This window comes from Acanthochromis polyacanthus, chromosome 6 (assembly GCF_021347895.1).
Source record: "Acanthochromis polyacanthus isolate Apoly-LR-REF ecotype Palm Island chromosome 6, KAUST_Apoly_ChrSc, whole genome shotgun sequence".
Lineage (NCBI taxonomy): Eukaryota > Metazoa > Chordata > Actinopteri > Pomacentridae > Acanthochromis > Acanthochromis polyacanthus.
In genome coordinates, this window is record NC_067118.1 from 22,374,963 (window position 1) to 22,395,061 (window position 20,099).

At 40.1% G+C, this 20,099-nt stretch overlaps 1 protein-coding gene across 4 annotated transcripts in view; it reads left to right on the forward strand.

Moving 5' to 3' along the window:
- The window catches only part of lama5 (laminin, alpha 5), a 128,856-nt gene that overhangs the window by 86,532 nt on the left and 22,225 nt on the right, over window positions 1–20,099 (forward strand). For all 4 annotated transcript variants that reach the window (XR_007942383.1, XM_022195768.2, XM_051949165.1 and 1 more), the window contains 24 exons: window positions 990–1,087; window positions 1,180–1,390; window positions 2,469–2,595; window positions 2,771–2,910; window positions 4,220–4,335; window positions 4,452–4,663; window positions 5,349–5,550; window positions 7,069–7,213; window positions 7,293–7,433; window positions 8,320–8,481; window positions 10,487–10,594; window positions 10,776–10,859; window positions 11,739–11,969; window positions 12,706–12,819; window positions 12,908–13,038; window positions 13,204–13,284; window positions 13,861–14,075; window positions 14,251–14,351; window positions 15,298–15,481; window positions 17,755–17,895; window positions 18,017–18,168; window positions 18,259–18,369; window positions 19,202–19,313; window positions 19,775–19,948. Coding sequence is in view for 3 of the 4 variants with exons in the window: in XM_022195768.2 (XP_022051460.2) it covers window positions 990–1,087; window positions 1,180–1,390; window positions 2,469–2,595; window positions 2,771–2,910; window positions 4,220–4,335; window positions 4,452–4,663; window positions 5,349–5,550; window positions 7,069–7,213; window positions 7,293–7,433; window positions 8,320–8,481; window positions 10,487–10,594; window positions 10,776–10,859; window positions 11,739–11,969; window positions 12,706–12,819; window positions 12,908–13,038; window positions 13,204–13,284; window positions 13,861–14,075; window positions 14,251–14,351; window positions 15,298–15,481; window positions 17,755–17,895; window positions 18,017–18,168; window positions 18,259–18,369; window positions 19,202–19,313; window positions 19,775–19,948 (3,493 nt within the window). In the remaining variant the exon portion in view is untranslated. The remainder of the gene's footprint in view (window positions 1–989; window positions 1,088–1,179; window positions 1,391–2,468; window positions 2,596–2,770; window positions 2,911–4,219; window positions 4,336–4,451; window positions 4,664–5,348; window positions 5,551–7,068; window positions 7,214–7,292; window positions 7,434–8,319; window positions 8,482–10,486; window positions 10,595–10,775; window positions 10,860–11,738; window positions 11,970–12,705; window positions 12,820–12,907; window positions 13,039–13,203; window positions 13,285–13,860; window positions 14,076–14,250; window positions 14,352–15,297; window positions 15,482–17,754; window positions 17,896–18,016; window positions 18,169–18,258; window positions 18,370–19,201; window positions 19,314–19,774; window positions 19,949–20,099) is intronic.

Consider the following 20,099-nt stretch of genomic DNA (forward strand, 5'->3'; position numbering starts at 1 on the left):
TGTGATGCAATTTTAGAATGTCATAAAACATAAAAAAGAAATACATTTATGACAACTAGGGAATAAAACTAGAATCAACATGTACACCATTTTCTAAGTCCTCACTGGTGTTACCAACACTGGGAGACAAAAGGGTGACTCTGCTGATATTTAGACTCGTAATTTGTTTCCATACTTGTCTCCTAGCTGCTCTGTGTAGACTGGTGCAGAAGTTCATCAGTGGTTCTTGATGATCACGAATGAGTAGTTTAAGGACAGTTGGAATGTTGTAAATCCAACATTTTTTTCTGTTTGCTCAGGTTTTGGCTCTGATAAATGGTTTGTTTCAAAGATAACATGTCCTTCTAACCCATCACCGGGTTTTGAGGTCCAGAGGATTAAACTGACAAATTATTCACAGAGAGTATTGCTGAAGACTGTTTTCTTTATGGAGTGCAAATGTTTTCTCTAGCTACATTTTTATATTTGGTTTCAGGTGTGAATTACGTTCACAGCATTGTTATAATATGCCAAGATATTTTAACAGCTGCTGCAGAAATCAGCAACTCATGTCTGTCTCTATTTAACCAGTGACACAGACTTACAGAGTGACTATAGCTGCTTTTCTTGAGAACTGGAACATCGACATGTTTGATACTTAATGATCACCTAATAGCAACAGGAATACTTTGTACTAAGAATATGTGGGCATACTGGGGCCAGGCTTATAAAGTGATCAATAAGCTAACCATTTCTTTTTATAAACTGTCACATATATGTTATAAAGTTACTTATTTTTCCAACCAGGGAAATATACAATAAAGAAAGTAAAGATTATGATATGACAGCTTAGAGCACCAAACTAATCTTCACATTAAAAATCTCTCATTACTCTTTTTTGATAAATGTCATCTAAGTATTGTTGTTGATGTTATTAGTCTGATAATTAACTTGCTTCTGCAGCAGTGTATACTTCTTTTAAAACTTGTGTCTTCCTTCATTGTCTTCAGCACAAAGTGTACCTTGTTCCTAAAGACCAGTTTACCATGGAGTATGTTGAGCCTAAAGTCCACTGCATCAGCACTCATGGACAGTTTGCACCTGACAGGTGAAGTAACATTTGATGATCGGACATACCTGAAGGACTGCTATGCACTTATTCACATATTTTATAAAAGAACCTTTGGTTTCCATCTCCAGTTCCTCCTGCGTCGCCTCCCGCTTCCAGACACCTTCAAACTCTCTGGTCCTGAAGGAGGGCCAGAGCTCCTCCATGCAGGAGGAACCCCTCCTGGCCTCCCCAGCAGAAGCTCCTCTGTCGTACCAGAGGGATGAACCAGCCTGGACCGGAGGACACAGACCTCCTTTTGGAGCAGATAACAGTGAACACGTACGGCTGGACTCGCTGCAGGTATGCTGATGGAGGACAGTGACTTTGTGACAGGTCTACCAGAGCCTAAGATGTTAATTAACATGTTGTACTGGGTTGTTCACTTTAAATTTTGAACGTCTTTTAAGAACTTTTGTGTCTTAAATCTCTGAACCCCAAGCAATTGGCATGCATTTTTGCTCTTGTCACATTTTTAACTCACTGTGGGCTCATTTTCACTGCAATATAAAGTCCTGCACCTCTGTGGAAACACTACTACCATGGGTAGAAGGAGGAGAATTTAAAAAATTAATATTTTGTGCAATATATAAAAGCTGTATTGCCATTAAAAAAGAAATAAAAATGTTGGCTTACTATACTAAAATTACCTTTTTTTTTTTTTTTAATTTGGATTTATTTACTGGAGAAGTATGATGACTCAGTATCCTATCAGTATTATGCGACTTACATTTTTTAACTTGTTTCCATACTTGTCTCCTTTCTGTTCTGTGTAAACACTGCCTGCAGTTCAGCTGAAAAGAATTTTTGTTATGTGACTGTTGGTAGCAGCTGAGTCACCAATGGCTTTCTGGTTGTGCAAAAGAGCACAAAATATTTTGTTTCTTTGCAGATTCTCATTATCACAGACTTTCCTTTTTTGACAGTTTTTTGAATAAGAGATGAAAAATAAAGTTTGATTCTATCACAGTGTTAAGCTTAGATTTTTTTTTTCTTGATGGAGCAAAGATGAAAAGTTGAAAAGGTCAAAATTAAGTCCCAGCTCTGTCAGAAGTATCTGACTTTTTGTCATGTGACCGTTGGTCGCATCTGAATTACTAATGGCTTCCTGGTTACAACAAACACAGAATTTTGGGGTTTTTACAGATTTTTTTGGTGTTTTTTCTAAAGATAACATACCTTTCAAACCCACTGGCTGGTTTTGAAGTTCATGGGGTTAAACTGATGGTTATTTTGCAGATTATGATACATTGCTTTATTAAACTGTAAAATATAACACATATGAAGCTGTTAAACTCAGGTTGTGGTTGCAGCTGTACTAAGGAACCTGATTGTAACGTCTCTGCTATCAACTCCTCTCTATCTCCTCTGTCATACCCAGAATGCAGCAGTGTACTCATCCCGTGTCCACGCTCTCGGACGTTATGTCTTCATCCTCCACTATCACCAGCCTCTTCACCCCACCTTTGCTGTGCAGGTCTACATCAACGGGGGCCGAATCTGGCAGGGTAAGAACACATACTGAGTGTTTGTTATGTGGAGTCTGCGAGCAGTATAGTCCTGAATACAAAACCTGAATATTGTTCACCATATCCTTGACAGCAGAGATTTAATGGACGGTTAAGAAAGAACGTGCTGATTACATTTTGACCAGTATTTCATGAGTCACTCTCTGTGCTTCAGGCCAAGCCAACGCCTCCTTCTGTCCTCACGCTTATGGCTGCCGTAACGTCCTGGTCTCTGAGAACCAAATCATTCTGGATGTGACGGACCACGAGGTCTTCCTCACGGTGCAGATACCTGCTGGCAAAACTCTGTGGCTGGTAAGTTTTACTACCTTGCTTATATTTCCAACTTTTCATGTCCACTGTGTTGTAAAGATGAGCTGCTCTTCTGTTAACCAGTAATCTCTTCCAATAATTACCCTGTATTCGGGAGTCTGTTTTGTGTCTCTCCATCACACTGGTACCACAGACTTTCTGGAGTTTTTCTTACTTTCATGTTTGGAATAAAACCATTACAGTTGGCGTACACTTTTGCTTCCTTTCCTCTGGTGCCATTGTTGCACTCAGGTTCTGTACAAAAGAGCTTGGCTAAATTGAACGAGGACTGTTTTTGGAATGACTACTGCGTCATTATGCTTCAGCTGTAATCAATGAAAGTGGTTTCACCAGGCCTTGGAACAGCATATATGATCTTACTCTCAATGATCCTTAATAGGAACTGGTCATTTTCTATCAATCAGAGCTTCCTCCTCATTCATTTAGCCAATACCAGCTCATGGTTGCTTTGTAACTTACAGAGGCTAATGTAGTCTGTAGTTGCTAACTTCCACATATTACACAAATTCAATTAAAAATTTAGTTTCTCAGCACTGTGCAAGGTCCAACAAATATGACTCCACAGTCCCTTGTAACCACTGAAAAGATGCGTTCTGCGGCACATCCACTCCACAGTGGTCCATGTCCTTTAAGCGTATTGCCGACGTTAGCATTTGAAGCATTTTGAAAACAGCTTTTAGGTCATTTAATTTCCGTTGACTGTTTGCTACTGATTGGAGTTTCCACGTTCAAAATAAGTCCAGCACATAAGAGGTTTGAGCACTAAAATAATTGTGAAAGTAGTTTGATGTGATTTTTCACTTTGGGATGGAATTAGAAAGACTTATGTTTAGAATCTAAAATACACTACCCTTCAAAAGTTTGGGGTCAATTAGAAATGTCCTTTGAAAGAAAAGTGTTTTTTGTAACAAAGAGAACATTGAATTAATGAGAAACACAGTGTAGACATTGTTAATGTGGTAAATGACTATTCCAGCTGGAAAAGACAGATTTTTAGCTACATAGGGGTACAGAGGAACATTTCCAGCAACTATCACTTCTGTGTTCTAATGCTACATTGTGTTAGCTAATGGTGTCAAAAGGCTAATTAATGATTAGAAAACTCTTGTGCAATTATGTTAACACATGAATAAAAGTGTGAGTTTTCATGGAAAACATGAAATTGCCTGGATGACCCCAAGCTTTTGAACAGTAGAGTATGGGAAAAGATATTCCCCATTTGTGCCTGTCTCAAAGAATTTGTTGTCGTTTCTTCATCTTTTGTTGTGTCTAATGCCTTGTGTCCCTGCAGGATTACGTGCTTGTCGTTCCTGAGGCGAGCTACAGCTCCAGCTACCTGAACGAAGAACCTCTGGACAAATCGTACGACTTCATCAGCAACTGCGGCCAGAACAGCTTTTATATCAAGTAAGTGTCTCAACAGGCAAAGACGTTCGATTTGTGTGACGTGAGCCAAAGAATATGAGATAAGTAAGACTTGTTCCCTCCTTCTATTGCTGACTCTTCCTCTCTCGTCTGTCCAGTCCGTTGTCTGTCTCTCCGTTCTGCCTCAGCTCGGCGGTCTCTCTGTCGGCCTTCTTCAACAACGGGGCGATGCCCTGCGCCTGCCACGAGGTCGGAGCTGAGAGCGACACCTGCGAGCAGTTCGGTGGTCAGTGCCACTGCAGGCCAAATGTGATTGGACGAGACTGCTCCATGTGCGCCACAGGATACTGGGGATTCCCCAACTGCAGACGTGAGTGTCTGATTGGCTGACGGAATCACTGATTTAGTTTTGCATGTGTCAGAAATGTAGACCTGTTTTTTTTGTTTGTTTGTTTGTTTTACTTACACATGTCAACACAACAGATAATAAACTTTTTCCTGACAGGCAACATTAATTATAAATTGATGTCATTCTGCAAAAATCATGACCTGCTGTGGTCAAAATCTCTAATCAGAGCAGACTGACTGGGCTTTTCAGGGGAGAGGCCTTAAAGAGACAGGAACTATAAAGGAATATTTCAGACAGAGAGAAAGAAGAGATGCTGCAGCAATGTGCAATATGAAAAAAATATCTATCCTTTGAACATTAAAGCACTTAAAAGCTTCTAGTAGACCCAAAACAACAATTATAACCTGTAAATGGGCAGAATATGAGCTCTTTAAAATCAAATGCGCATCGAGAGGAATAGAATAGTTCTGTTTCAACTGTTAGAGAAGTTAGTGGAGCTTTTCAGCCCTTCTTATAAAAATAATGAAGAAGCTGCTGTGTTACTCGGTTGAAACAACAGTTGTTATTTTAAAGGAAAATAGATTTGTCTCTGTGCTTCTTCCTCCTGTCTGTCTTTGAAGTTGGAAAACAGCAGACGACTACGTTTTTCTTTCAGCTGTTTTTGTCTTTTCTCTGATGAGCCGTATGTTTCTCATCTCGCCTGCAGCCTGCAACTGTGGTACGAGGTTATGTGAGCCGGTGACCGGTGACTGTATCTGTCCTCCGAGGACTCTGCGCCCAGAGTGCACCCAGTGTGAGCCCCAGACGTTCGGCTGCCACCCGGTGGTGGGGTGCGAGATCTGCAACTGCTCTCGGCCCGGCATCGTCTCCCCTGATGCCAGCTGCGACACGCAAAGTGGACAGTGCAGGTACGACAAACACAAAAAGGAGAAAATAGCACCCACCCACGTCTGTCATCGCCCTCAAAGAACAGTTTATGTGTTTGTAATTTTCCAGACGTAAATAATCTTCAGCTTTTCGTGCTGCCACCACATGACAGATACATGATCTTTGGTTGTGCAGGCTGAACTCTAAAATGTCAGGCCTCTGTTTAGAAATACCTAAAAAGGTAGTTATTTCTTGCCTTTGCTTTTCTGACATGATCTTGGCTCCGCCTGTGTTTGCCCAGCTCTACTTGCCAACTCTTGTCTGTGTTCTCTCCAAGCTGCCACTTCTAAAGCCTTCAGCTCTGGTTCCCCTGAGGACTCCCAACAACACAGTAGCTATCTGTCTTCATCTTTATCTGCTTCTGTTATTCCTTCTTCAGTTTTTCTACCATCGTGATGTGGCTCATCTGTGCCAAGTTTGCCACTTTGCTTCCCCAAAGGTTTTTGCTTTCTTAAGGCTGCCAATCAGCAACTTCTATGTTTACAAAAATAGAGCTGTTTATTACTTATCACACAAAGATTTCCCTCTTTGTAATGACAAGGATCAGCCGTCAGTTTGTATAGTTTAATTGTTCATCCTCTTCAAAAGTTCTGAAGCTTTTTGTCCAGTGATCAAACAATGAACTGATATCAGCAGCCCTGTCAGAGAGCTGCAAAATGAATCAAACATTAATCACAATCCTGACTTTAGTTACTTTTAGAAATCATAGTAGCAGTAAAGCAACATCTCACGCTATGATGATTAAACCTTGCAATAAATTTATAGTATGCATGTTCACTAAACTGGAGGTGCAGACACACATCATGCATCAGCTACAGTCTTTTACACCACAGTTATCCTAATCAAATATACAGTTTGATCTGAGTGTTCTCAGTATTGCAAAGAAATCTTGCCCAAAATCATTGTACAACCTCAGGAAGGTGCTGCTTAGTAGAAAGCATTTACTAAATGTGCATTTTAATTTTTCAGCAGCATAGCCTGAAGCTGTAAGTGCACTGGTGCTGAGTGTTTTTCTCCCTTATTGTAATCAGATACCTCCTGCTGATCATTTTACACAAATACTCTGTCTCCTCATCTCTCCTCTTCCCTCCTCTCTATTAAACTCTGTCTTTCATTCCGTGCCTCACTTGTAAGCATCAAAGCATCTAAAATCACTGTCGTACTTCTCTTACAAACACACACGAAACGGGAATGTGTCAGCTGTGTTCAGACAAGACAAGGATGCAAAGCTAGAAGTGTTTTTCTACCTCAAGGCGCTCATCATTGAAGATCCCAGCACCTGGCAGTAACACATGAAGATGCATGTGATTGCAATCAGCTGCCAGCGTATCTATTTAACAAGTCAAAATATTAATTTGTCATTTGTGATTGATAATAGGAATAAATAAGCTGTTTAGCTCCTGCAAGACTGAGGTGCTTTTCGCTTCATGTAGAGACAGAGAAATTGGACAGTAAGATGACCTGGTGAACACAAATCAACAATTGTTTTTTTTTTCTAGATGTAAAAACAACATCGTCGGCCGTCAGTGTGACCGCTGCGCCCCTGGTTTCTATGGTTACCCCAACTGCAGGCCATGTGACTGCAATGAAGCGGGAACCGAGGAGGAAGTGTGCGACTCCTTCACAGGACAGTGTCTCTGCAAGGTGAAGACGAACACACTCACACTCTGAACGCCTCCACCCCGTCACATATATTGACCCGCCGTGTGTTCTCCATCCGCAGGAGAACGTTCAGGGTTCTCGATGCGATCAGTGCAGAGTTGGTACGTTCCACTTGGATCCAACCAACCCGAAGGGCTGCACCAGCTGCTTCTGCTTCGGAGCCACCGACCGCTGTCGCAGCTCCGATAAAAGACGAACAGAGGTGTTCATATTTGTTTATTTAAATTACATTTTAATTGAGCTGTGGTTCAGTGGTTAGCAATGTCACCTTGCAACTAGAAGACCCCCGATTTGCGGCCCAGTCTGGGCCTGAGATTTTTCTGCATGGAGTTTCATGTTCTCCCTGTGCATGCGTGGCTTCCTCCCACGGTCCAAAAACATGCTGAGGTTAACTGGTGATTCTACATTTTCTGTGTGAATGTGAGTGTGATTGTTTGTCTCTATATGTAGCCCTGTGATAGACTGTCCAGTGTGTCCCCTGCCTTCATCCTAAGTCAGCTGGGATAGACTCCAGACCCCCAGGACCCTAATGAGGGTAAAGCGGTGTATAGATAATGTATCAATGGATGTTTGAAAAATTCATTACACATTCAAGAAATTTGCTTTATAGGTGAGGTACAGCAATGACTCTTCTGTCAAGAAATAGTGTTTATCTCATGCTTCAAGGTTTCCACAACCTGTTTTCTCAACTAGCAGAAGGGTTCCACAGGAATAATAACAGAGAACTGATTTATGTGTGAGTTTTTGTCATAATACCATAAATAATAATAATAATAACAATAATAATAATGAGAATAATAATAATTCTTCTTATTATTATAAACCTGGAAGTACCATTTTGAGCAAGCTTACACAAAGAAAGCCTTGCAGTGTGGAAGTTGCTTCATAGTAAAGTGTCATTTCTGCCATAAATTCCCAATAAAGTTAATATTTTCTAGTATTTATCGTGTTGAGATAGTGTCTGAAGATCCTGACTGTATTTGTCTTAGACTTCTGTCTGATCTCTGCTGCATTCTTCTCGGGCCACTTCTCGCTTCTTTTTGTATCCTGCAGCATGTTATTTGTGTTTTTATTCTCCTCTCTCACAGATCATGAACATGGAGGGCTGGGTGCTGCTTGGAGCAGACAGACAGGAAGTCCCAGTGACGGTTTATCCCGGTCAGGACCTGGTGGAGGCCGACCTCAGCGACGTGCCCGATGTCTACCAGGACCTCCACTGGCACGCACCGAGGACGTACCTGGGAGACAAGGTAGGAGGGAGAAACAACCTGTAGAGGAGTGCGAGGGAGTTAACTGATTGTGGTCTTTCCTTTCGGTACGTTCCAGTGTCATCTGACTGTTATGATGGACATATTCTGAGCTGATACCATCAACAGTTAAATGACTACTGGGAGAACTGTGTGACAGAATTTAAATTTTCTGCACTGGATCATTACAAATATTATCTCTCAGTAAAAATCTACAAACTGCACAACAGCACTAACATGTGGAGACGTAACATGAAGTAGAAAGCAGTATGTCAAGTCAACATCACAGAGCTTCTTTTACAGTACATTGTTGTTTTATTATAACCACACTTACAACTGCACTTGTCCAAACTAAAGCATTCACATTAACAAGTGATAAAAATGTCACATTTAAGCATCTTAAAGTTTGAGTGAATGAATAATGGATCCATTGTGAAGCGCTTTGAGTGGCCAAAAAAGCGCTATAAAAATCTAATCCATTATTATTATTATTATTTTAACACCAGTTAAAACTTTAAGAATGATTTTTGTGGGATTGTTTTTGTCCTCAAGACTGTTTATTATTAGATCTGATTATGTTCTCTTGGAGCATAGAGATGACACATGGGGATATTTTCTTTGAATATCATCAGGTTCCGTTGTAATAATAACAAGTTAGGCATGACATGGGGAAGTAGGCTCACTGGAAGCTTTTGTTGAAAATTGTTCTGATAACATGCTCTTGAAATGGTTGGAGATGTGTATGTGGTTTCAGTTCATTTAGTCAACCTGTCTTTACTCAGAAAAGGTTCACTGAGGATGTCTCTTGTGATGAGTGGGGAGATGAGAGGATTGCGTTTGCAAGTGTGGCTTCATCAGTCAAAGATGAAAAATTAATTTAAAAAAAGACAAAAACTACTTTAAATTTCAGCTCCACATTTTGCAATCTGAGTCATCTGACATACAGAACACTTCAAAGGTAGTGACGGGCATTAGAGTAAGGAAAGATAAGCAAACTAGCTTTGTTCTTTTTTTTGAGTTTGAGCAATGATAGGCTCAAACAAAAAGTCATATTTACATATTAATTCAACACCAAACCTGATCATTTCCACCTTTAAACTGCAGGTAGCAACAGTGTAGAGTTCCATCTAGGCCATTTTGAGGAATAAAGGGATTATTTTAATAGAAAAGACCTCTTAAATACATGAATTAGATTCACACAGATGAGTTTTAGATAAGATGAGCCTTTATTCATCCCATAGTGGGGAAATCTGCGCAGCCACAGAGGGAATATGCAAACATATTGGCACATCAGTAGAAAACAACAAAACAAAAAAATATGCACAGTGCTGTTAATAGTGTACAGATTCTTCCATATGTAGAAAAATAATGACATTGAAAAGCATTGATATTGCACAGATTCAGGTGTATGTTAAAAAATGATGTTGTACAGACCCTTTTAAATGTGTGAAATGTGAGCGATGTAAACAGTGCGTAGGTTTTAATCTGTTGATGTTGGACCAGACTGAAGTATAACAGTTATTATTGGTCACAGCCATAATAAAAGAATGGCTAAGGACGTGTTTATAGCTACATTAAAGAACAAACACATGTATGTTCTGCAAACAGACATGTCCCGCATCACTGATCCAAAGGCTCAGACAAGGCTCTGTGTTTCGTCTGGAGGTTCGACTCGACAGCTTTCATGTGTGATTCAACCAGCATCAGTGCTTAAGCTGATGGTTCGATTTAAGTCCCAGACTGAATCCTGCTACGCTTCATGTAGCAGCTTCAGATGTCAGCTTGCAAGTACCTGCATGGTTGCCATAGAAGTACAGGTATTTTATCTTTGATGGATAAATTGCAAGCCCTGGATCGTGTTTTTCTGTGACTGTGTAGTCGGAATGTAATCCGTTGTTGTCTGGCTTAAAATGCAGAGGGATAGCGTTAAAGCTCTGTGTCTGTCTGGTTTTCCCATCCCTTCTTAAAATCTTTACTTTTCGCCTCATCGCTGCCTCTGTTTCCGCAGGTCTCGTCCTACGGAGGTTATCTGAGGTATCGTCTCCACACTCAGACCATGAGAGGCGATGTGTTGTCTCTGCCTGCAGAAGCCTCCAGGCCCGACATCATCCTCAAGGTGCAAAACAAACTCACAAAATCACATAGAGGCGTCTTCGTTGACACACGTCATACTATGCTAACCTATGTGCATGCACATATTGTACGTAAACAATCCTTCACCGGTGTTATTGTTGGGATCGATGTCTGATACAGAACACACCCATGCACTGTCTGAGATGTCTGTTTTTGTCCTGCAGGGTAACCAGATGACCCTGGTGTTCATGGAGAGAGAATACTCCTCACCTGAAGAGCCTCACCTGGGGATAGTTCACATAGTTGAGGTAGAGTCACTTTTTCACACAGCCCTGGGATGTTCAGCATAGAAGAGGCAGGGGATTTATGTGAGAAGCTGACTTTTAACAGCCAAACTCACACGGACTGGCATCGACATGTCGGATTATATGTTTAGTATTGAAACACCGTAGGGAAATCCTATCATCTGCCAAGGCATGGATGTGGAAAAACAACAGATCTAACATTATTAGCTGTGAAGATTTTGACCTCGGGTTATTTAATTGTGCTGTAAACCTTAGAGAGCGCATGTTATGCTCATTTATAGGTTCATAATTTTGCTTTTGTGATCTACAAGAATATTTTTACGTGATTAAATGTTTAAAAAGCATTATATTGCTCGTATTGTACATTCCTGTAGCGCCTCCTCTCACCTTCTGTCTATAATGCCAAGTTTTAGCTCCAGTCTCTGTAAGAGTCCACTCAGTCTGCTCTGATTGGTCAGCTTGTCTGATGAAAGTGAGGTAACACTGGTTATGTAGCACAACCCCAGATCTGTGAGTATAGAGATGTAGCCCTAGGAGAAGTGGAGTCAAGAAGTGCGGAAAGTTTAGGTTTTTGCAAAATCTGGTTAATGCACATGATTTATTTTTTAAAAAATTGGAAATTAGACATGTAGAATAAAGTTATTTTTGATGAAATATCACAAGTTAAGGCTTAGATTTGGAAGTTTCCTTCCTCTAGTCTTGAATAGTTTTAGCAGCTCCCTTAGGTATATAAAATACAACTATTTTTAACTATGACTGCCTTAATTAACTGCTTTTTTAATTTATATGTTCATTCACCTCCTCAGCATGCAGGGTTAACATGGAATACCAAAGTGTACACCCGGGAAAAAACTGATCATGATCTCTCTTCTCTCCTCACAGGGAAGTTTCCGTCACGCTCAGACCGGCAACTCTGTGTCTCGGGAGGAGCTGATGATGGTTCTGGTTGGTCTGGAGTCTCTGCAGATCCGAGCCCTCCACTCTCAGTCGGCCCACTCCGTGTCGCTGCGTGGCGCTGTGCTGGAGGGAGCCGAGAGTCTTCCCACCGGTCGCCATGCCAACAATGTGGAGATCTGCATGTGTCCGGCCAACTACCTCGGAGACTCATGTCAGGTGCGGTACCAGATTAGTTGTTGGAGATAGATGTACTGTTTCAGTAATATTAAATGTTGAATTCTTAATACTGCTTTACCTTCTCAAAGGTGATTAGTTGAATTAGGTTAGAGGACAAACATCTGGGATCAAGAAGTATTTCATCTGTAATATTCCTTTGGTTACAACGTTTGTTTGTTTTTGATTTGTGCCATCTTTTGAATTATTTTAAGGATTTACGTTATTATTACCTAAAATATTAGACATCTACTGTGTACAAACTCACCCTCCTTGTTCACTCTTTCACTACTCACTATATAATCGACTCAATTTTCACCCAGTAATGACAATTAAATCATGAGTTCCTTCTCTTCTAAAGACAAATTTGATCTGATTACATCTGTGACTTTCAGTCTCGTCATTCATTATCTGTTTAAACACCAGCATCCAGGTATAGATATCCAGAGGGGAGGTTATAATGCCGAATGCATTCATGATCAGTATCTGCTTACAAGATCTGATGTTACACTTTTTGATGGAAAAACTAATCACTAGTTGACTTCTGAATTATAGTTTTTGTTTGTTTTTGGTTAATGTGTGTTAAAAGAATTTTAAACCATAGAAAATATATACATAGGTTATGATTTTTTTTCAAGCAAATCACAGTAGAAAATTTGATAGAAAAATGTAAAAAGAACACGTGTAATGATAGTAATCATTGCATGTCCACATTTTAATGTCCCTCCCCTCTCTGTAGAAATGTGCTCCAGGTTACTACAGAGACACTATCGGCCTGTTTCTGGGGAAATGTGTTCCCTGTAACTGTAACGGACACTCTGACCACTGTCTGGACGGATCAGGAATCTGTGTGGTGAGAGTCTTCGATAATAAACATGCAACCTTTCTCACAACCTCCTTCCAATGTTTATAGTTTACTAATTGTTTGCATTTACCATCAGAACTGCCAACATAACACTGCCGGCGACCACTGTGAGAGGTGCCAGGGTGGTTTCCTTGGTAACAACAGTCTTGATGGACAGGCCGTGTCATGCTCCAGTTGTCCTTGCCCACTGAGGGCCCCATCCAACAAGTCAGTGCATGTACTCTCCTTCCTTTCTCTCCTCCTTTTCATATTTTACCCAGTCTAACTTCTGTCATAGTTTGTGCCGTCATCTGTCCCAGCCACTCTCCTGACAGTGCTTTTGACCGGCCTCTTCACAGTTTGATAATTTGTTCTTTCTCTCTGTCTGTGTAGTTTTGCAGAGGGTTGTGTGCAGAAAAGCGACAGGATGCAGTGTTTGTGTATGCCGGGTTATGCAGGACCCAACTGTGAAAGGTAACCATCTCCTCAGCACATTGTGGATTTGTTCTCACCAAAACCAAAATTCTAATTGAGAGTTAAAAGTCATTTCAAAAATCTGTGTTTTTCTATAGCCTGTTTACGTTCTCATCTGTCAGATTTTGAAATCATTTTTACTTTAGTATATGTCATTGAACAAAGATTTTTTTGTTTTTTGAAGTTACCTCTGTAGAATAAACTGATTTAATGAAATATCAGAATTTTAAGCTTAGATTTGGTTATTTTTTGCTGATTAAACACACATCATATGATCAATTCAAATATGTCTGGAAAGATTGAAAAATCCAATGTTTCTTTCAATTTTATAGTTTTATGCAATGCTAATAGTAATTTTGTAACTTGGGCATTTTTAAAACATACCTTTAAACCTAGTAGTGGGTTTTCGGATTCAAGAGGTTAAAGGTCGTTTAGATAGTTAAATGTTGGGTGATGTCATTTTTCTAATTTATTTCTTTAAGCAGGATGTGAACAACTATATCTATACACACATATTACTGTACATATAAATATATACAGCACATACATGTTATTAACTATTAACCTTTTACACAGGTGTGCCCCTGGTTTCTATGGCAACCCGATGGTTCTTGGCAGCAGGTGTCAGCCATGCCATTGCCATGACAACACGGACCCCAACATGCTGTTCACTGACTGTCACCCACTGACCGGAGAGTGTCTGAGCTGCATGCACAACTCAGCCGGACCCCACTGTGACGTCTGCGCTAATGGTTACTACGGAGACGCAATCAACTCCAAAAACTGCACCAGTAAGTTCAGTTTGAGGCTCGAGACTAGATTTTTCACAGGAACAAGTTATCAGCTGTTATCATTCATATGATCAGATTAGGCTGATCAGTTTTGCAAATCAAACTTAAAAGACACAAAGAAGTTTCCAAATAGCAGATTGTGATGGATGAGATAGGTTTTGTTCTTGTTCCACAGAATGCAACTGTTCTCCATGTGGAACTGAGTCGTGTGACCCTCACACTGGACAGTGTCGCTGTAAACCGGGAGTCACTGGAGCGCTCTGTGATCACTGTGTGGTAAGAACGTCTCTGAGGCTTTAAGTTTCAACTGTTTTCTTTTTACCTCAGTGTAACACTGCCAGGAATTATAATGTTATCACTTGATTCAGGTTCAGCCATTCACGACAACACATTTGAATATTTTTTTTATTGTTTTTTTTTTTTTGCCAGTGTACAGTGTTCCACTGCCATAGAGATTTGTCAAAATATTGAGTCAGACAGCACATGTATTTCTGTTTAAATCAAGATCTGTTAGCTTGTTTCACTTTAAATATGACAAAGACTTCTGTGACACTTAATGACCTCCAGCTATAGCTCATGTTTTTAAGACAAGCTGGTCTGACAATGATTGCTTTGCTATGTTCCAGATGCATGCTGTTTCTAATTGATCATGCTGCTGTTTACTGGTTAAGAGAATTATTAAAATTCACGATTTTAAATCCCTATACATTCCATAGTATAAATAAAGGGAATAACTAACATTTCTACATCTCTGTGCAAATTACCTGTTTTCAAGCACATAAAAACACCAGTATGATACTCAAAAACAAGCACAAACAGATCAGATCAGACAAGCTTCTCTGTTTTGACCAAAATTGAGATGTGGATGCAGATTTCCAGTAAGCCTAACACTTTATTCAGCTATGATATGCTATTTTCACAACTCAAACCAGATATGCACAAAAATTAGATCAGTTTTCATTTTGATCATGCTCCATGTCTCCATTAAATTCCATTAAAATGATCAAAAATTGGTAATTTGTTTTGTGTAATCCTGCAGACAGACAGTCGGACAAGCAAAACACAATCAAATAAGTATTTCAACTGTGTGTCAGTCTGTAGTGAATATTATCTGCTGTCATGCTAGTTTAGCAATGAGACAACCCAAACCAAAATGTTGCAGAGGCAGCATTTGTCTTCTGTCCTCTCCAGTGTGAATACCTGAATCTGCTGTTTTTCTCAGGATGGCTCCTTTGGCTTTGAGTCGTGCTCTGGCTGTCGTCAGTGCGACTGCGACGCCTCAGCAGCTCTCGTCCAGCCGTGTAATCCTCAGAGTGGCCAGTGTGCCTGCCAGCCTGGAGTCAACGGGCCAAACTGTAGACAGTGTGCTCCTGGACACTGGGACTATGGACCCAACGGATGCAAGAGTGAGTGAATGCATGAGACAGCACGTGAGGAACTAGGGCGACACTCGAACAGCACAGTCCTCCAGCAGTTTTAAAGAGTGGTCCAGATTTGCTCCAAATTTAAAAGGGTTCTTCCACCTTTCCACAAAGTTTCATAGTTGCTTGGTAGTTTTTGTGTAATCTTGCTGACAGACAAACAACAGTATTTACATACCTCCATCTCACCAAGGCGGGAATAAAATAATTGTACAAAATCTCTAAACACACATTGATAATGCCTAATAATGCCTTTCATCATTTATTTAGAGCAAGAGTAGGTTCATATTAACAATAGAATACCTGTGAAGGAACATCACATTTCACTACTATATGAAATGTGTTGTTCTGTATACACACGTGGACAAAATTGTTGGTACCCCTCAGTTAAAGAAGGAAAAACCCACAATTCTCACTGAAATCACTTGAAACTCACAAAAGTAACAATAAATAAAAATTTATTGAAAATTAAATAATCAAAAACAGCCATTACTTTTGAATTGTTGATTAACATAATTATTTAAAAAAACAAACTAATGAAACAGGCCTGGACAAAAATGATGGTACCTCTATAAAAGATTGAAAACTATTTGACCAGAGTGACATGATTAACTCAGGTGTGTCATTTAACTGACATCACAGGTGTTTCCAAACTCATAATCAGTCAGTCTGCCTATTTAAAGGGAGACAAGTAGTCACCCTGCTGTTTGGTGAAAAGGTGTGTACCACACTGAACATGGACAACAGAAAGCGAAGGAGAGAATTGTCCCAGGACATCCGAAAAAAAATGATAGACAAACATCTTAAAGGTAAAGGCTATAAGACCATCTCTAAACAGCTTGAAGTTCCTGTGACAACAGTGGCTCATATTATTCAGAAGTCCAAGACCCACGGGACAGTAGCCAACCTCCCTGGACGTGGCCGCAAGAGGAAAATTGATGACAAATTGAAGAGACGGATCGTTGGAATTGTATCCAAAGAGCCCAGAGCAACCTCCAAAGAAATTAAAGGTGAACTCCAAGGCCAAGGTACATCAGTGTCAGATCGCACCATTCGTCGTTGTTTGAGCCAAAGTGGACTTCATGGGAGACGACCAAGGAGGACACCACTGCTGAAAAAAACTCATAAAAAAGCCAGACTGGAATTTGCAAAAATGCATGTTGACAAGCCGCAAAGCTTCTGGGAGAATGTCCTTTGGACAGATGAGACCAAACTGGAGCTTTTTGGTAAGGCACATCAACTCTATGTTCATAGACTCAAAAACCAAGCATACGAAGAAAAGAACACTGTCCCTACGGTGAAACATGGAGGAGGCTCAGTAATGTTTTGGGGCTGCTTTGCTGCATCTGGCACAGGGTGTCTTGAAAGTGTGCAAGGTACGATGAAATCTGAAGACTATCAAGGCATTCTGGAGAGAAATGTGCTGCCTAGTGTCAGAAAGCTTGGTCTCAGTCGCAGGTCATGGGTCTTCCAACAGGACAACGATCCAAAACACACAGCCAAAAACACCCAAGAATGGCTGAGAGAAAAGCGTTGGACTATTCTAAAGTGGCCTTCTATGAGCCCAGATCTGAATCCCATTGAACATATGTGGAAGGAGCTGAAACATGCCATTTGGAGAAGACACCCATCAAACCTGAGACAACTGGAGCTGTTTGCTCATGAGGAGTGGGCCAAAATACCTGTTGACAGCTGCAGAACGCTCATTGACAAATACAGAAATCGTTTAATTGCAGTGATTGCCTCAAAAGGTTGTGCAACAAAATATTAAGTTATGGGTACCATCATTTTTGTCCAGCCCTATTTCATTAGTTTGTTTTTTTAAATAATTATGTTAATCAACAATTCAAAAGTGATGGCTGATTTTGATTATTTAATTTTCAATAAATTTTTATTGTTACTTTTGTGAGTTTCAAGTGATTTCAGTGAGAATTGTGGGTTTTTCCTTCTTTAACTGAGGGGTACCAACAATTTTGTCCACGTGTGTATGTTGTGCATTTGTCTACCAGTAGAGTGAGTGCCTGCAGGTACTTCTACATGACAGCTTACTGATATATTGCTGATATTTTGGAATTCATCTTGCATTCGAAGCTCTATCCAGGATTCAGCTGAGGTAAAATGTTGCCAAAGATCAAGCAATTTGTATTCCAGCAAACACACAAACGCTGCATTAGCAAGACCAGCAGTATCACTAGATGCATTTTCTGGTTCCGACCATATAACACAAATAATAGTCATACCCTCTTCTCTTCCTCCAGAGTGCGACTGCAGAGGAGGTCGCTGCGACCCCCGGACAGGAGAGTGCCGCTGTCCTGATGGGATGACAGGAAAACAGTGTGACACCTGTTCACAGAGATACAGTGTTCCTATGGAGAACCAGCATGGCATGCACTGTGAACGTTAGTGAAACACACTGCTATATAAGGACTATAGTCATCCCCTATGTCTCTGTAAGTAGAAAAAGACATTTGTTATGTAGGAATACACTGATGTGTGTTTGTGTGTGTTTCCTCAATGCAGCGTGTGACAGCTGTGTCATCGTCCTGTTGGAGGATCTGGACAAGATGAACGACAACTTCCGCTCAGTCTCCGGTCAGCTGAGCAGCCTCAACGCCAGCTCCATGGCCTGGGCACAGCTGAACAATCTCAACAAGTCTGTGGAGGACATGGCTGTGAGTTTATACACACAAAAACAAGACTGCTGTACTGTTGGCGAGATATTACAATAAGGTGTAAATTAAATTGCCTTCCCATGATTCCAGCGTGCCATAGAGAACTACAACAGTACACTGGATGGGAGCCGGAACCGGGCCGACATGCTGGAAGCTGAGATCATGAATATAAATGATGACATTGATGAGCTGCAGAACAAGGTAAGAACACACACGTTTACATACTACAGATGAATACACTGAGCAGTGTTTTATCCCTCACTGGAACAATCTAAATCCACTCCAACATCAAGCTGCTTTTTAACCCTCTGAGCGCCACACAATTTCTGGGCGTTTTCTCCTCCTGTCACACTTTCACACACCGTGCACTCATTTTCCACCAAAATCAAAAGTCCTACACCTCTGTGGAAACAGCAGACGACTCAGTTTTCTGACAGAATGGCATATCACGCCTGACAAGTTCAAGAACTGTTGACAAGTTAAAATCTGACAATCCTCTTGTTTTTACAGTTTCTGATTCTGAAAATGTCATCATTTTTTTGTCATTTAAAGCATGCCTTTCAAATCCATCAGAGGGTTAAAGAAGCTGATATTTGTCTAAGTTAATCCAGCCCAGTTTCTATATATTTATCTTCAGATTAATATGTAGAAATATAAATAGTGTTTTATCAGGCAAGAGAGGGCATTTGAAAGGATGAAACAAATTCTGCTTCTACTGGAGCTGATAAATTCTTGAAACATCTTCATTGTATACATGTAATAAATATCAATTTAGAAAAATAGTTTTTCTTTGTAAATAACTGTGACAATTTCCCCTTCAATATGGTTTAAATTTCTCATCTTATAATAGTGTTTTGTTCGTCACGTAATCACAGTCATGAAGCTACATTTTCTGCTTGTTTTGGGTCAGAAATGATGAGAACCAGTTTCTAGTTTTCAGCCAGCCTCTTATCAAACAGTGTTCTCTGCCACAACTAAATAAAATGATCATTTCATGTGTATGTGAGAGTGTTTTGTGCTGTGGTACCTTCAGGTGGCAGCAATGACTGACAGGGTTGGTGACCTGAATAATAGTACCAGGAACACACACCAGAGGGCAGAAGATCTGCTGTCCTTCCTCAACAACATGACAAAGAATATAAACGGTGATTGCAAACAAACACTGAGTATTTTCAGACACACATTTGGACTTAAATTCATATTCACATCATTAGAATGTTATATATTTATCTGTATTTAAATGTTTTGTCTGCATGTCATGTAAATACAGCAGAACATAGAAAATACATCATCTTGGATAGACTATTAGTGTAAAAAACTTCAGTTGACTTTATTTATCAGTTGTTTTAATAACTGTCTCCATATCAAAATTTCCACTGTCAAATATTACTTAAATTTTAATTAAGCTGATCTATGATACATATTCTGTTACAAAATTAGTGTAGGTTGAAAAAAAGCTATTTTCTACAAGATAAATTGCCATTTAAACCTCTGTCACTTTACAATATCTACAATTCTGTCATATACACCTTGTTACAGCCTCATTCCACTAACACTACTATAATTGATTAATAATTTTTTTTACAATGCTGTTGTTTTATTGCAGACGTCAAGCTGATGGGAAATCGTTCTCTAGTGAACGAGACTGAGGCAGATCAGGACGACGAGGAGAAGGAGACAAAGCTGAGGGAGGTGCAGGCCATGCTGAGGGAGATGAGGTACAGGAGCTGCGTGGGACAGAAGAAAATGGCTGACAAAGAGAAGACAGAGGCAGAGAAATGTAAGTTTATTCACTTAGAGAAGCATGTGCATCCATGGAAGTCTGTTTTTATTCTTCAACTGTTAACATTCCACAGGAGAGACAATAGTGCAGTCATGTATTGTGATATTTAAAGTAAATGCAATATTACACAATATCAGCTTTTCTGCAA